The following is a 17,203-nucleotide window of genomic DNA, read 5'->3' as shown; positions in this document are numbered from 1 at the left end:
GCTCTACCACTTGAGCCACAGCGCCACTTCTGGCCTTTTCTGCTTATGTGGTGCTGAGGAATTGAATCCAGGGCCTCATGCAAGGCAAGCACTCTACCACTGAGCCACCTTCCCAGACCAATAAGTGTAGTGTCCTTATGACATATACTTCCACTTGGTTTCATCTCTTCAAGGTTCTTTTACCCTAGTACTACCTGACCAAGCTTGCACCACCTGTCCCACCCCTACCCCCTTCCCACTTACACTAGGACTACCTCTGTCTGTACAGTCATATGAAAAATGTCTTTGACCAGAGTTAAGATCTTGATACTTTTACTTTGTTTTCTAGTAATGTCTTAGTTTTAGGCCTTTTATTTAAGTCTTTTATTTTAGTTGATTTTTAAAAAGATATGATCCAGTTTTTTTTCTGAAAAATTATTAAAGCAAAAAGAGCCGGGAGCTGGGCACTGGTGGCTCACGCCTGTAATCTTAGCTACTAAAGAGTTTGAGATAGGAGAATCAAAGTTCAAAGCCAGGCCAGGCAGGAAAGTCTGTGAGACTCTTATCTCCAATTAACCACCAGAAAACTGGAAGTGGCGCTGTGGCTCAAGTGGTAGAGCACTCACCTTGAGCTGAAGAGCTGAGGGACAGTGCCCAGTCCCAGAGTTCAAGCCCCACAGCCGACCAAAGAAAAAGCACTGGGGTCATGGCTCAAATGGCTACTTTCCTAACAATTGTGAAAGGGCAAGGCCTTTATAGCTTAAACCTTAGACTACCCTCATCCCTAACAAAGTCAAAATTTGAACAGGTATGGTGGCTCACGCCTGAAATCCTAGCTACTCAGGAGGCTGAGCTCTGAGGATCGCAGTTCAAAGCCAGCCGGGGCAGGAGAGACCGTGAGACTCCTATCTCCAATAAACCACCAGAAAACCGGAAGTGGCGCTGTAGCTCAAGTGGTAGAGCGTTCGCCTTGAGCTGAAGAGCTGAGGGACAGCGCCCAGGCCCAGAGTTCAAGCCCCATGACCGACAAAAAAAAAAATTTGAACAGGTATCATTTTTGAAGCATCATAGAGTTGAGAACTTGTAAGATGAACCACCCAACAACAGGGACCTTTTTTGTATCTTAAATGTTTGGCTTAGTTTTGTGGTAATGACAACCCCTCTTTTTATTTATTTATTTATTTTTTATTTCTCTTCCCTCTATATTCTTCGTGACTTTTACAACTTTTTATTTGGACATTATTAAGTAAATGTGATAACTCTGAAACCAGAATTTTAGTCTTCTGATTGTTGTTGTAGCTTGTAGTTTTTACATAGCTTTAATTACTTTTCCAAAATAATCTGTATTCTTTGTTCTGTGTGGCCACTTAAGTGTTTATTCAGTTTAGTAATGAGCTAATGAGACAGATTCTCTTAAGACTGGAACCATTAAGTTCCTATTCTTTGCCCAAGTGGCTCTATGTTTGGGGCCCACTTTCAGTGCTAAGTGAGCCTTCATTATCCTTTATTTCCTGCTTGAGCATCTAAAGGATAGGTAGAGATCAAAGCTTAGGATGTTTTGTTTTTAGCTTTATCATTTTTTTTTTATTTTGGTTGGTCATGGGGCTTGAACTCTAGGCCTGAGTGCTGTCCCTCAGCTCTTCAGCTCAAGGCGAGTGCTCTACCACTTGAGCCACAGCACCACTTCGGTTTTCTAGTGGTTTATTGGAGATAGGAGTCTCACCGTCTTTCCTGCCCGGGCTGGCTTTGAACCGTGATCCTCAGATCTCAGCCTCCTGAGTAGCTAGGATTACAGGCGTAAGCCACTGGCTCCTAGCTTAGGTTTATTATTTTTAAAATTAGCAATTACCAGTTGAACAGAAAGACTTTTATTGTGCAGTTGATCAATGTAGATTAGTGTGTTGTACTGTGATTAAATTCATCCTCTGTATAGAGGGGTAAAGGAATGAGGAAAGGAAGGGAGGAGAATGCAACCACATGCCCAATGAAAGTAGAATAATTGAGTACAGAAATGGAGGGACAAGGATGAACAGATGCAGCAGTGTTACTCAGTAGAAACCATATTGGAAATTAACAATACATCTTGTGGGGAGGAATAAGAGGAAAAACTGGGAAGAGAGTGAAGGAAGGAGTGAGTGACATTGTCTGAAAAGAAATGTACTCATTACCTGAGTTTTGAAACAGTAGTATCTCTGTAGATCACCTTTATAATAACAATAAGAATGTAATAATAATAAAAAAAGAACCTAGAAAAAATGAGAGGGTGAGAGGGATGGGGGAGAATGATGAAAGGGTTATTTATCAAGCTGCATTGTACTTATACGTTGACATGCTGACTATCACTAACCCCTTTGTACAACTACTTAAAGCAATTAAAAAATGATTCAGACTGGGAATGTGGCTTAGTGGTAGTGTTTGCCTAGCATACATTAAACCTTGGGTTTGATTCCTCAGTAGCACACAAACAGGCCCTGAGTTCAAGCCCTAGGACTGGCAAAAACCAAACCAAAACAAAAAAGACTCAAAGTCAGGCACTGATGGCTCATGCCTTTAATCCTCGCTTCGAAGGTGGCTAAGGATCATAATTAGAAACCAGCCCAGGCAGGGAAGTCCATGGATTCTTATCTCAAGTTAATCACCAAAAAGCCAGAAAGTGGAGCTGTTGCTCAAGTAGTAGAGCACTAACTAGCCTTGAGTGAAAAAACTTAGAAACATTGCCTACATCCTGTGTTCAAGTCCTAGGACTATAAAAAAGAAACCACCCAAAACCCAAACCAACAAAACCAGATTAATTCCCTGTACCCCTCCCTTTTACTTTTCCCTTGTTAATAGTTTTTAGTAGATTTCATTGTATTTTGTAATATAGATATGATGTATTTGGATCATATTTATTCCCATCCTCTCCTCCAACCTCCATATTTCTTTGTGAACAACCTGCATTTCGTGTGTGTGTGTGTGTGTGTGTGTGTGTGTGTGTGTGTGTCTAGATTCTGCATAAAGGAGAAAACATTTTTGTTTGCGTTGATAATGGGGCTTGAACTCAGGGCCTCTTGCAGTCACTTTCTACCTCATAGCTATTGCTCTACCACTGAGCCATATCTCCAGTTCTGTATTTTGCTTGTTAATTTGAGGTTGAGTCTCTCAGGCTTTTCTGTCTGGGCTAGCTTTAAACTGCAGTCCTCCAGATCTTAGCCTCTTGAGTTACTAGATTATAGGCTTGAGCCACTGGTGCACAGTTTCACATGAGATTTTTTGTTGTTGTTGTTGAACCTGACTTAGTTAGTTTTGATCTCCATGTCCATCTAGTCTTCTGCAAAATAATGTAATTTCATTCTTTATGCCTGAATAACATTCCATTATGTATATGTATACTATATATAAAACATTTTCTTCATCTGTTGATGGGCATCTAGGCTAATTGTATAAACTTGTTACTGTAAATAGTAGTGCAGCAAACATGGGTATGCACCTGTCTTTATTGTATCATGACTTAAATTCCTTTCATGCTCAAGAGTGATAAAACAAGATATTTTGGTATTTTTTTTGTTTGAATGTTTGAGGAATATCAACTATGAGTTCTATAGTAACTACACTAACTACATTTCCATGAATAGTATATTAGGGTTCTTTTTCCCTAGATTCTTGTCAGCATTTATTTTTGTTGTTTTTCTTTGTCTTTTTCTTTTTTTGGGTAACAGTCATTCTGACTGGAATGAAGATAGAATCTCAGTGTCATTTGATTTGTATTAAGTTAAGAAGGTTAGTTCAGAAGGTTAAACATTTCTTTATGTAGTGCTTTTAAGAACTGTTTAGTTCATTTCACACACATTGGTGGGATTACTTTTTTTTTTTGGGTGCTTAATATTTGGACTTCATTGTACGTTCATCCTGTTGGTCCAGTCAACACTAACAAAGATTTTCTTCCTATCTGTAGACTGTATCTTCACCTGGTAGTTATGTCATTTGATGTGCAGAAGCTTTTTAATTTGATCAACCTATTTGTCAACTTTTGGTTTTATTTTCTGATCTTTTAAAGTCTCACAAAGGTGTTGCTTATGCCTGTATTGTCAAGGGATTTTCCTTGTGTTTCCAGTAGTTTCAAATAAAACATTAAGATCTTTGATCCATTTTGAGTTGATTTTTGTACAAGGCGATACGTAGCGGTCTGGTTTCAGTCTTCTCCATGTCAATAGCCAGTTGTCCCAGCAACATTTGTTGAGGAGGCAGGCTTTTGCCCAACCTTTGTTGTTTTTCCCCTGTACCTCTTTGAGAATCAGGTGGTAATAATGCTTTTCTTTCATTTAGTCATTTGTTCTGTTCTATTGGTCTGTGTGTTGTTTTTGTGTCAGTAACATGCTGTTCTTGTTTCTATAGCTGTGAATTATAATTTGGTAACAGGGATTGGAATACTTCCAGTATTTCTCTTTTATGCTCAAGATAGTGTTGGATATTTGGAATATCTTATGCAGCCATATAAACTTTGTGCTTGTGAAAACGTACTCAAATTTGATAAGGATTATGTGGAATTTGGAGGGTTTTTTGGTAATGTAACTATTTTTGCAATATTAAGTTTGCCAGTCATGAGTATGAGAGAGGTCTTTATGTATTTTAGTGTATTTGTAACTTTTTTTTTGTACTTGAGTTTTAATTGTAGAGATTTTTTACCTCCTGTGTTAGGTCTATTCCAGTGTTTTTTTTTCCCCTAAAGAGGAATGTGAATGTGATAGTTTTCCTAGTATTGTATTCTACTCATTTGTTGTGTGTGTGTGTGTGTGTGTGTGTTGTATGCTTACTGAGTTCTTTCTTTGATTTTATGCTTATTATATGTGATTTTTCTGGTGAAGTTGATAGCATGTTTTAAGTACAGAGTCATACTCTTTGCAAATAAGGTTACAATTTCTGTTTGTATCCTATTTTTTTTTTGCCTTAATGCTTCTGTTGTTAATTCAAACACTTTTTTAAAAAAAAATTTTTGTTCTTGTTGGTCATGGGGCTTGAACTCTGTGCCTGAGTGCTGTCCTTCAGCTCTTCAGCTCAAGGCTAGCACTCTACCAAATGAGCCACAATGCAGCTTCCAGTTTTTTGGTGGTTTATTGGAGATAAGAGTTTCACAGCCTTCCATGCACTGGCTGGCTTTGAACCACAATCCTCAGATCTCAGACTCTTGAGTAGGTAGGATTACAGGCGTGAGCCACTGGCGCCCGGTTTCAAGCACTATTTTGAATGACTAGAATGTACATAGTAGTCTCATTTCTAATTTTCAGAGGAAATGCTTTCAGTTTTTCCTTTTTTTTATTTTTTATTTTATTTTTTTGGGGGGTCTGGTCGTGGGGCCTGAACTCTGGGCCTGGGTGCTGTCCCTCAGCTCTTCAGCTCAAGGCTAGCGCTCTACCACTTGAGCCATAGCGCCACTTCCGGCTTTTGCCTTTTTGCTTATGTGGTGCTGGGGAATCAAACCCAGGGCCTCTCAGGCATGCAAGGCAAGCGCCCTACCACTGAGCCACCTTCCCAGCCCGCAGTTTTTGCTTTTTTAAAAGTAGAGTGTTGGCTACTGGTTTGTCATACAGTTTTTATTATGTTGAAGTACTTTCAATTCCTAGTCTCTTCAGGGTTCTTACTGTGAAGGTATGCTGATTTTTATCAAAAATTTATTTTTGCATCTGTTGAGATAATCCCATGATTTTTGTCCTTTACACTGTTTATGTGATGTGTTACATTTATTGATTTGCATATATTGAACCACCTTTGCATCTCTGGGATGAAAGCCATCTTGGTGTTGGGCATATGATTTTTTTTTTAGTATGTTGTTGAATTTGGTTTACAAGTATTTCATTAGGAATACTTGGGTCTATGTCTTTTCTGGGTCTGTACTTTTCTTTTTATGTTGCAAGGTATAGAATGACTTTGATAGCATTCCCTTTATTTTTGTTTTACAGAATAGCTTGAGGAGAATTGATGTTCTCTAAAGGTCTGCTGGCATTCAGCAGTGAGTTTTTCTGGTTCTGAGTTTTTATTTTGAGAAATGTTACTCTTTCAAAACTCTTGCTCAGTATAAATTTAAGTTGTTCATGTCCTCTTGATTCTATTTTATCTAGAAATATCGTCCAGGAATATATCCATTGTTCTAAGTTTTCCAGTTTGTTGTAGTGTTTAGAATATTACATAATTTGTTGGGTTTTGGTGGTACCTGTGTAGTATCCTGTTTTACGCCTGTTATATCTGTCAGTATTACTGGAGTTTTGATGTCAGTGTCTTCACTTGCTAGGCAACACCTCCAATTTTATTAGTTGGGGTTTTTCATTCTTTTGCGTAGTTTGGCTAAGGATTTGCAATCCTGTTTATATTTTTGAAAATCTAAGTCTTTAATTTCTTGCAGATAATCCTTTTGTTTTGCTCTTTGGTCTCCATTTCAATAATATCTTTCCTGATCTCTATTTCTATTTGCTAATTTTAGGTTTGGCTTGCTCTTGTTTTTCTATGTCCTTGAGGTATGTCATTACATTATTTATTTGAGATTATTCTGATTTTTTAATTTAGGTCCTCATAGCTATAAACTTCCCTATTAGAACTGCCCTTCCTGTATTCCAGAGGTTCTGGTAAGTTGTGTTTTCCTTTTCATTTAAATCTAGGAATTTCTAAGATTCCCCTCTGATTTTGTTAGTGATCCACTGATGATTCAGAAGTATATTTTTCTACCTCCCTGTTTGTATAGTTTCTGTAGATTGTCTTGTTATTTCAACTTTAATCTAATTAGATATAAGAAATTATTTCAGTATTTTATATTTGATAACACTTAGTTTCTGGCTTGAAATCAGATCTACTTTGGAGAAAATTCACAGGCTCCAGAGAAGAACATATGTTCTGTCTCTCTGGAGTAAGATGAGCTATATATGTCAAGTCATTTTGATCTATAGTACAGTCTAATTCTGATGTTCCCTTGTTAAGAGTTTAGTTTGGGTGGTCTACTGATGAGAGTTGGGTATGGAAGTCACATGCTAACATGGTATTTGGTCCTATCTATCCCTTTATGTCTAGTACTGTTTGTTTTATAAAACTGGGCGCATCAACAGTTGGTGACTATAATGTTGCTGGTTATTTATAATTATTAAAGTTTTTGATGACTATTTTCATTAACATATTGTAACCTTTATCACCTCAGACTAATTTTGAGTAGAAGTCGTTGTCCATGCATACAGGTATTCTTGCTTCCTGTCATCTTTAGTTTTCTTGAAATTTTGTTTTCCATTCTCTTTCAATTTTTGTATCTTTGTCAGTGAGGCAAATTTCTAGTAGAGAGTCGTTTTTCATTGATCAGTCTGTAACTTTTACATTTTAACTGTTTACATTTAAGAGTCATTATTGAGTTGTTTACTGATTTCTTCCCCCCTGTATCTTACACATTTGATAGTTTATGAAGTTAATAATATTAGAATACTACACATTTGTTTATTCCTCTTATGAGATTTATTTTCCCCCCTGCTTGGTCTTGTGTTTGTGTATATCTTTTTTCTTCATCTGTATATAGTGTTCCTGTAAATATGTTCTTACGGGCTTAGTCACCATAACTTGTTTTGTTTACACTTTGCATGAGATGTCTTTTTTTCTTTCACTTTTTAAGGATAACTTTGCTGGGTATAGTTGTTTTGGTTGGTAGTTACTTTTAGAACTTGGAATACATTAGTTCATGCTGTCCTGGCCTTTATGGTGGTTAGTAATCCTGATAAGGATTGCTTTTGTAAGTTATTGGTAATTTTCTTTTTAATCTTTATTACTCTTTATTTTTTACTTTTGGTATTTTAACTATGTAAATCTCATGGGTTATTTTCTCTGTGCAGATATGAGGTTTTTAATGCCTCATGTACTTGGATATCCATTTTTTTCACTTGATTTTGGAAAACATTTTCTATAATTTTATTGAAGTTTTCAATGCTTTTAGTTCTTAGATACAATTTTTATATCACATATTCATGTTTGGTTTCTTAAATATAACCCAAAGTATATTGTGATTATGATTTTTTCCTTTATTGTTATCCAAATGCAATAATTCAGTCTTCAATACCTAATATTTTCTTCTGGTTGATGTAATCTGTTGATTTAATCTAGTGATGATTTCATTGAGATTTTAGAAAATTTCTATTTTCTCTTTCTTTGCTGAATTTCTCATCTAAATTGTTGCATTATCCTTTCCTGAATTGATTTTTTTAAACTATATTCAGCTGTGTGTTTTAATCCTCTTTGAGGACATTGATCATTTTTGTTTCAACCATTTCAATAATGCTAAATTCTGTTTTTAAAGTTTTCTGATTACGTTGCTTTATTTTCTTAAATATGTATTTCTTGATGTTTCTAAAGTTGCCATGTTTTCATCTGTTAGTATCAAATCCATTTTTGTTGAAGGGTCTTCTTAGCAGTATTTCTCTTCTTTTCTTTCTTTCTTTCTTTCTTTCTTTCTTTCTTTCTTTCTTTCTTTTCTTTCTTTCTTTCTCTCTCTCTCTCTTTCTTTCTTTCTCTCTTTCTTTCTTACTTTTGTGGTCGTGGGGCTTGAACTCTGGGCCTGAGTGCTGTCCCTCAGCTCTTCAGCACGAGGCATGTGCTCTACCACTTCAGCCACAGTGCCATTTCCAGTTTTCTGGTGGTTATTTGTAGATAAGAGTCTCACAGACTTTCCTGCCTGGACTGTTTTTGAACTTTGATCCTCAGATCTGAGCCTCCTGAGTAGCTAGGATTACAGGTGTGAGCCACCATCGCCCTGCAGTGACCAGTATTTCTTAAAGACTCAATCCTTGGACCATAGAGAGAGGAGAAAACAAGATAAAGAAGCCAATGAGAGTTAATTAAAGCCAAGTATTATACCACAAATTAGAAAAGAAAAATCGAAGTTAAAAAAAAAATCGGAGTTAAAAAAAAATAAGCTGGTTATCTGTGTCTCTCACCTGTAAACCTATCAGAAGGCTGAGTTCTGAGACCCCCTGTTCAAAGGCAGCCTGAGTATAAAAGTCCAGACTGGTATCTCTAACCACCAAAAGGCTGGAAGTGGAGGTAGTCTTGAGCCCGTCTTAAGCAAAACAGCTAAGCAAGAATGCTAGGCCCTGATTTCAAGCCCTAGTACTGGAACACAAAAATTACAATAAAAGTAATAAAAATAAATGATTTATATTGTAGTGCTGGGGTTCAAGTCCAGGGACTTGTATTGTTAGCATCATCATAAGTGATTGAAATAGAGAGGAAGCACAGAAAGGGAGGACATATGTAGAATTAAATAATAAGTAAAGAATATGAGGAACAGGGAAAGAAACTTGCAAGAGGAAAATAAAACCTTCAAAAATGGATAAATAAAATTACATAAAGGTAAAGTATGTTTTAACCTTGTTTAGAAAACTCCTATTTACTGAGCACCTAAAAATGCCCCACAATATTGTCAAGTACTATAAAAGATAAAATAGTTTTAAAAATATAAAAGTGAAATAAAAACAAGATAGAGTAAAAAATGGAAGCAAAAAACCCCCAACAAACCTGAAATATGGAAACATGTTTTAAAAAAATGTGAAGAGCCTAGTATAGTATTCCATGCCTGTAAATCCCAATGACTTAGGAAGTAGAGATTGGGAAAAAAGTGAGACTGGGCAAAAAGTGAGACACCCTTCCCCCTTGTGCAGTAACCAAAAGGGTGGACCTACGGTCTATGTATGTCATTCCTACATAGGTATAGAGCATAAATAGGATTGTGTAGTCAATGTCCCTAAAATAACCAGAGGCTGGAGGCATGGCTCAATTGGTAGATTTCTTGCCTAGCAAGTCTTAAGTCCTGAATTCAAATCTCAGCATCACCCACCCTTTAAAAGAAAGAAAAAGTATTGTTTCTCACAGTCTTAAATATTCAAATATGCTAGGTGGTACGGGGTAGTGAGTAGTAACTGGAGTTGATTGTAGTTGCTACAGCCAACTGACAGCTGCTGTTTGCACACCAAAGGCCAGGTCAGTCAGTTGTCAGCTTCAGGGCTACTTTGCTTTAGGATTTTCTTTTCTTTATGTACAGGGAGCTGCTGCTGACTACAGCAGCCTAAGCAGGTTCCCACTTGCTTGAGAGCACCCCTCCTCCTTTGTGTACCTAGGAACTGCAAATGTTCAAGCCTAGGGGTGTCTCCCTAGTAAGTTTCGGAAAGTAGGGAGAAGTACATAGGCTGGGATGTCCACTGGAGGCAAAAACAGAAGGAATCTTACACTTGGCCTGTTGGTCTAAGAACCTTCACATCCTGCCTAGCAATAAACCAACCACTTTATAGGAAGAAGGCTGAGAAAATAGAGCCATGTATGGGAACTGGACTCAGAGTACTTAGTTCTGCTGGGCAGCAAACCACATGCAGTTGGGAGGCAGCTTTGAAGGCTCAACAATCCACTGGTCTCAGACTCTGACCTTAGCTCTCATGTTTCTGAAAGTAATCCTCAGGTAGTAAAGATCACTTTTGACCATAGAAGGGTAGGGCTACTGATTCTGCACCTTTCAGAGCCCAACTTCTGTGGGTCTGTGTCCAACACTGCTCTTTCCTTGATTGTGTCTTCCTCCGTGACATATGAGTGGAGTCCCTCTTCTCCCTGCCTTTTGATTGTTCTTTGTTTTGAGGTCCTGAGATTATCTCATTCTCAGAGGCCTGCATTTTAAGAGGTCACTTGGCTTAAGCACTCCAAGATGCAGGAAATGACAAAATGAATGTCACACCAGCAGAGTCACTGTCAGAACAGATTCCCCACTGGGTTTTAGGGGAGTTGGGAGAACTGTGAGTTTGTCCTGTGGCTGGGACTGCTGCTGTTCTGTTGTCACAGAGCTGCCTGGTTTGCCTTCTAGTGTGGCTTTAGCTCCCTACCAGTAGGGTTTGAAGTTGTGGGCTTGTTTCCTACTTTGTTCTGTTTAGCCTTTCTCTTTTTCCTTTGTTATCTTGACTTTTCTCATTTATGGAGTCACAGAGAGAAAGTTTTCTAATCTGCCATCTTGTCCTGATACCCAGTTTTTCTTATGTGAGCTTTGATATTTTCTGAATTTCAACAAATTTGTCCATTTTTCTAGATTGTTGGATTTATGGGACTGAAGTTTTCTGAATACTTTATCTTTTAACATCTCTCGGTAGGCTTTTTTCATTTTGTATTGGTTTATATCAGGTACGGGTGGGGGGGTTCTTTGTTACATCTTCACACATTTACACTGTATTCTAATCAAGTTTTATATCCTCTATCACCCTCCCTGCTCATCTCTTCTTTTTTTACATTCTGTTTTTTTTTTTTTTTCCTCATTGTGGGGCCTGAACTCTGGGCCTGGGCTCTCTGTCCCTGAGCTCTTCAGCTCAAGGCTAGTGTTATACCACATGAGCCACAGCACCACTTCGGGCTTTTTCTGCTTATGTGGTGCTGAGGAATTGAACCCAGGGCCTCGTGCATGCAAGGCAAGCGCTCTACCACTGAGCCACCTTTCCAGCCCCATTTTTTCATTCTTTTTTTTGTTGTTGTTGGTCGTGGGGCTAGAACTCCGGGCCTGACTGTTGTACTTGTGCTCTTTTTTTGGGGGGGGGGAGTGTCTGTCTGGTCGTGGGGCCTGAACTCTGGGCCTGGGCGCTGTCCCTCAGCTCTTCAGCTCCAGGCTAGTGCTCTACCACTTGAGCCACAGCACCACTTCCAGCTTTTTTCTTTTTTCTTATGTGGTGTTGAAGAATCGAACCTAGGGCCTCATGCCTCTACCACTGAGCTACCTTCCCAGCCCTGTCTCTGTGCTCTTCAGCTCAAGGCAAGCATTTTACTGCTTGAGCCACAGAGCCACTTCCAGTTTTCTAGTAGTTTATTGGAGATAATAGTCTCTTGGACTTTCCTACCCGGGCTGGCTCTGAACCGTGATCCTCAGATCTCAGCCTCCTGAGTAGCTAGGATTACAGGCATGAGCCACCAGCGCCCGGCCCTTTTTTTCATTCTTGACACAAGTAATTTATGTTTTTTTTTTTCTTCTAGTCAGAGGTATTTGTTTTATTGCCCATTTTTCAAATGTATCACCTTTGGAATTTAGTAACAATCTATTGCTTCTTTTTTGTTGTTTAAAATTTCATTTACATATGCTAGGTAAGTTCCCTACCATTTGAGCTTTCTTCATAGTCCTATTTCATTTGTCACCTCTTATCTTTGCCTGGGCTGGCATTGAACTTAAATTCTCCCGCCCTCACTTACCAAGTTACCTTGGATTACAGGTATAACCTTGGATTACAGGTATATGCTACAACTCTTGATGTTCTCTCTGTGTGTCTCTTTTTCGCTTTCTCCTCTCTTCTCCACTCAAAGATGTTTGTTGTTCAAGCTTGGGCTTTGAGGTCAGGGTGTTAGCCTCTTGTTTGGCTTTTTTTTTTTTTCTCTTTTCTTTTTCCCATGCAGACACTTTAGCCACACTTCTGGCTTTTTGCTAGTTATTAGGGATAAGAGTATTTTGTATTTGTCTATACTGGCCAATTTTAAACCAAGATTCTCAGAATTTAGCCTAGGAGTAGCTAGGATTACAGGTTTGAGCTACCTGTATGCCCAGCTTTTTTTTTTTAAACATATTTTTAATGTGAAAGCTTTATCATTTATTTTAGATACATTTCACTCTAATAGTTACATTGGATGGTATAAATTCTCCTCCTAACCCCCTCCACATTTATATTGCTCTATCCTACACATTTTGTTTTCATTTAAATTTAAACATTTAAAATTGTCCAGTGATTTCTTTATGACCCATGTATTCTTTATACCTGAGATGTTTGATTTTAGACTATTTAAGAGTTTTTGTTGTTGGTTTCCAGTTTTATTTTGCCTGGAAAGTGCTTTCTGTGGTTTCATTTCCTGTAAATTTGTTACTTTTACTTTGTGCTCTTTCATTGAATATGGTCTGTCTTGGATAGTATTCATGTGCACCTAAAAATAACATAGTATTTTTCCTTTTTATTTTTGATGGTGCCATGAATCAAACACAGGGTCTTCAGCTGGCCATCTAGTAATTATAGCTGTAATCATAGTTACTTAGGAGTTTGAGGCTCCCAGTTTGAACCTACAGAAAACTCCTCAAATCCACTGTGCTTATATGAGAGGATAAAATTTTATCAGCTGTTTCTGTTTTGCCTCTTCAACTGTCTTTAGGTGTTCCTTATGACTCTTTAAAGTATGGGGCTTACAGTTGTATATATAAATGTCTATCAATTATTATATATATTTGTGTGTGTATGTATATAACAGTAATAACTGTTACACAGGCACATTCTTGAAGGTGTGGAGGGAGAGGAAGAGTTTTATGAATTCGATTTCAGGGTTTTAGTGAGCCTGACTTGGATATTTTCTATCAGTGTTGAAAGGTAGAAGAAGGGCTTGGGTGGAATAATTTTGTTTTTTCTCCAGATCTGACAGTTTCCCTTGAGAGTAGGACTTCTTTTTTTTTTTTTTTTGTCAGTCGTGGGGCTTGAACTCTGGGCTTGGGCGCTGTCCCTGTGCTCTTCAGCTCAAGGCAAGCACTCTACCGCTTGAGCCACAGCACCACTTCCGGTTTTCTAGTGGTTTATTGGAGATAAGAGTCTCACGGACTTTCCTGCCCAGGCTGGCTTTGAACCGAGATCCTCAGATCTCAGCCTCCTGAGTAGCTAGGATTACAGGCGTGAGCCACCAACACCCAGCTTAAGAGAGTAGGACTTCTTAAGGAGAATGTTATTTAATGTTTTGGAGCACCATTTGTTTGTGACTAAAATGATGGGGACAGAAGTAATAACTTTCAAATTCTTTACAAATCAAAACAGGAAACAGAAGTTTTCTTTGTTTTGAACTCTAATTTCAGGAATATTAAGTTCTTATTTTAAACTCAATATCTGCTTTTTAATGTTTTTTTTATCCTCTTGACATAGTGATATATTTTGAATGATAAATTCCTTAATGTTTTTTCCCTGTTACCGTCTTTTCTTTTCAGTTGTGTCCAGTCTACTGCCTAACTCATTCATGAAGATTTTTCCCTCCCTGGTACTTAAGTTATATATATATTTTTTAAATGGCCAAGTATTTAACTATCAAGCTTTATTTGACTATACTTGTGAATCCATCACCTAGAGAAAATTTCATTCCAGAGTGTTTCTTTTTCCCATTTTCAAGTTAACTGAAAACTGCCTACTAGACTTATAGTCATTTCATTTTACATTTTATCAGTAATACCTTGAGGGTTCCAGGTATCTTTCTAACATGGCTAGTTTGGTGGGTATGTAAGCCATTGAAGGTTCAACAGTTGGAAACTTCATTTCTGGAAGGTTTTTGTTCTCTCAAATTTAAATGTGAGACTAGCATGCTTGTTTTAGTTGAATATTTTCTTTATTTCTTATGGGAATATGTAGTCTGTAAGTGGTGGCTTGTTTTTGCTCTTTGACAGATCTGTTTTAATAATATCCTGACATTTCTGATCTCTGTCATAACAGAATTCTTATTTCCATGCTTGACTAATTGATCTTGGTAACACATTCTTTTTTCACTTCAAATATTTTCCTTTCTCCCATAAGTAATATGAATATTCTGAGAATTCTTATTTTTTTTATAAAGTCACTATTTTTTCTCATACAGAGATTTTAGACTCATTTAATAAAAATGTTTTCAAAGATTGAGAACCTATAGGGTTACTTTAGAGTTGACTACAATTAATATGTATGTATGTATTTATGTACATTATGTTTGTGTATGTGTATATTCCTGTGTATATTACAATTCCAGATTTTAAGATTGTAATATGAAAGTGTAACCTGGAAAGAAATAATTTATTTTTTTATGACTGCCTTAAAAGAATATTTCTTTAATCTCATTTTCTTAATTAACAGATTAAATATAGTAGAATTCAATTAAAAATTGAATGTTTTGTGTCACAGTGTCTTACGTGTTTTATTATCTTTCTTTTTAGGCAATCCTTTATCACAGGATATTGCCAATTTATACCAGGACCCAGATGGAACCCGAAAGCTGCTGAACTTCATGCTTGACAATCTTGCAGGTAATGCTTAAAGATCAAACATTAAACTTGACAGATGGTATTTCAGGTTAACATATCACAGGTTGTTTTTTCTTTTGGTGGGAGTTTTGAACTAAGGGCCTTGGACTTGCTAAGCAGGTACTCTACTGCTTTCAAGGGACATGCTCTACTTCTTGAATCAGGTTCCCTGGCCTTTTTTTTTTTTTTTCTGGTTGATTTTCAGATAAAGTATTGCTCTCTTTGCCTAGGGCCAGTTTTGAGGTGCAATCCTGCTTATAGCTTCCTATGTATTGGGAGTGTGAATATTCATGAACCACAATGCCCAATTTGTTTAGATGAGACTTTTTCAAACTGTTGCCAAAGATGTATAGTTATTAAATTACTTGAAGATGGTGGAAATTAGGGTTAAGAAATCTAACCCTAACTTGGAATCTGCATTTTTTTTACGTATATATTTTAAGTAAAATGACTACCAATGGTCTCCAGACTTGGTGATTCAACTTCAGACTTTCTGGCTTGGGTGTTAAACTATACCCATACAGCATTCTGTTTTTCATGTTACATTATTTTATAAATTATATGAGCTGTGATCTGAACATGTTTCATAAAGTGTTGTAAATTATCAGAGAAGCCACATTTTGAAGATTGGATTGTGGAGTCTTTATTACACAGCAGTCTGCAAGCAGCCCATTGTAACAAAGGCCTGCAGCCCCCAAATACACTTAACACAGCCAGGAAACAGGCCAGAGAGGAAAGAAAGAACAAACAAACAATACCAACAAACCAATTCAGCAATGGGAAGCAGAATTGGGATGCCATGATGACTGGAGACAAACAAGGAGACAGGACACAGGAAGTGAACATGGAGACACGTGGCATAGCATAATGGTGCCTATGCCATAGAGTCTGGGCAGGGGACAGGGTCACAGGAAATTCCTAGTTCTAGGCACTGGACTGACAGGTCCATCAACCTGTCACCAAGTGTTCACCCCTGTCTCTGGGGTATGCTTATCACCTGAGAGGGGGGAGTCACCATCCCCCGCTATGAAGACAAGATGTGGCCAATAAGGCACTGGCCATACCTGACCTCCCTACTTAAAAAGTAGATATGTTCCCGTATTTGCTTTGGTTGATTTTGCTAGTAAGGATCCTCATGGCTAGAATTTTTTGTTTACTCTTTATTTAGGATTTCCATGGTCTGCTTGCTGGCATGATTATTTTCTAGTACTGCATATATTAAACCAGCTAGGTGATCTGTTTGTTATAACATTCATGGCTCTCCTGGCAAGATGTGTAGGATATGTAAAGCAGTATTCATTCTACTGGTTGCTAAAGATAATAAAAAACATTTTATTAACAAAAGGAAAATATGGTTGCTAAATAAAGCATAGTACAGCTAACATTTTGGAGTGTCAAAATTGTTAGTAAAGTGAGACTTTGTAAGTTCTTGGCTGCTTTGGGGTGGATTTGGGGTGGGAGGGTTCTTATAAAGAAATACATTTCTTAGCCTCTAATGTCTATAATTGTGAAGATTGCTCAGAGGAAGGTAAAAGGAAATTTTCTTTCATGGGCTTGTTGGGTGGCATTTATTTCTATGGTATTCACACTATATTTGAGCAATTAATGTTTGACAAGTGTCATTATTTTTCTGTGTAATAAAGTTCTACTCTGACCTTCTGAGTTACATTACCCTCTTAGAACAGTGAAAGTAAGAGTGGGAAATGAAAGTGTGTGTGTGTGATTGAATGTTGGAATTTATTATATTTGAATTTCACATGGCATTGCTTTCCCAGCAGAGAGCAATGCTGGATCTTTTACTAGGTAATTAAGACCTAAGATTTTACTTATGGTTTTAAAATTGGAACGTTTATACTTTCAAATAGAAATACTATTAATGAGTTTTCTAATGTCCTTTTTCCAGTATTGATTTATGTTCTCTGCATACCTCATCTTCACTTAAATTTCAGCAATGAATTTTTCAGTGTGTTAACCATAACAGCCAACAAGAAATAGTTGATGTAAATATTTGACATAATTAACTGATACTGACTTTAGAAACACCTGAAATTGGGGCTGGGAAGGTGACTCAGTGGTAGAGTGCTTGCCTTGCATGAGGCCCTGGGTTCAATTGTCAGCACCACATAAGCAGAAAAAGCCAGAAGTGGCGCTGTGGCTCAAGTGGTAGAGTGCTAGCCTTGAGCTGAAGAGCTGAGGGACAGCGCCCAG

General features: G+C 37.5%; 1 protein-coding gene across 1 annotated transcript in view; it reads left to right on the top strand.

The window, feature by feature from the left end:
- The window catches only part of Cnot6l (CCR4-NOT transcription complex, subunit 6-like), an 80,601-nt gene that overhangs the window by 38,622 nt on the left and 24,776 nt on the right, over window positions 1–17,203 (top strand). The window contains exon 6 of the mRNA XM_013020099.1: window positions 14,909–14,998. Within this exon, the coding sequence (XP_012875553.1) occupies window positions 14,909–14,998 (90 nt within the window). The remainder of the gene's footprint in view (window positions 1–14,908; window positions 14,999–17,203) is intronic.

The sequence above is a fragment of the Dipodomys ordii genome, unplaced genomic scaffold, assembly GCF_000151885.1.
Source record: "Dipodomys ordii isolate 6190 unplaced genomic scaffold, Dord_2.0 Scaffold49, whole genome shotgun sequence".
Lineage (NCBI taxonomy): Eukaryota > Metazoa > Chordata > Mammalia > Rodentia > Heteromyidae > Dipodomys > Dipodomys ordii.
Note: the sequence above shows the minus strand (reverse complement) of the source record. Positions and strands in the feature narration are given on the sequence as shown.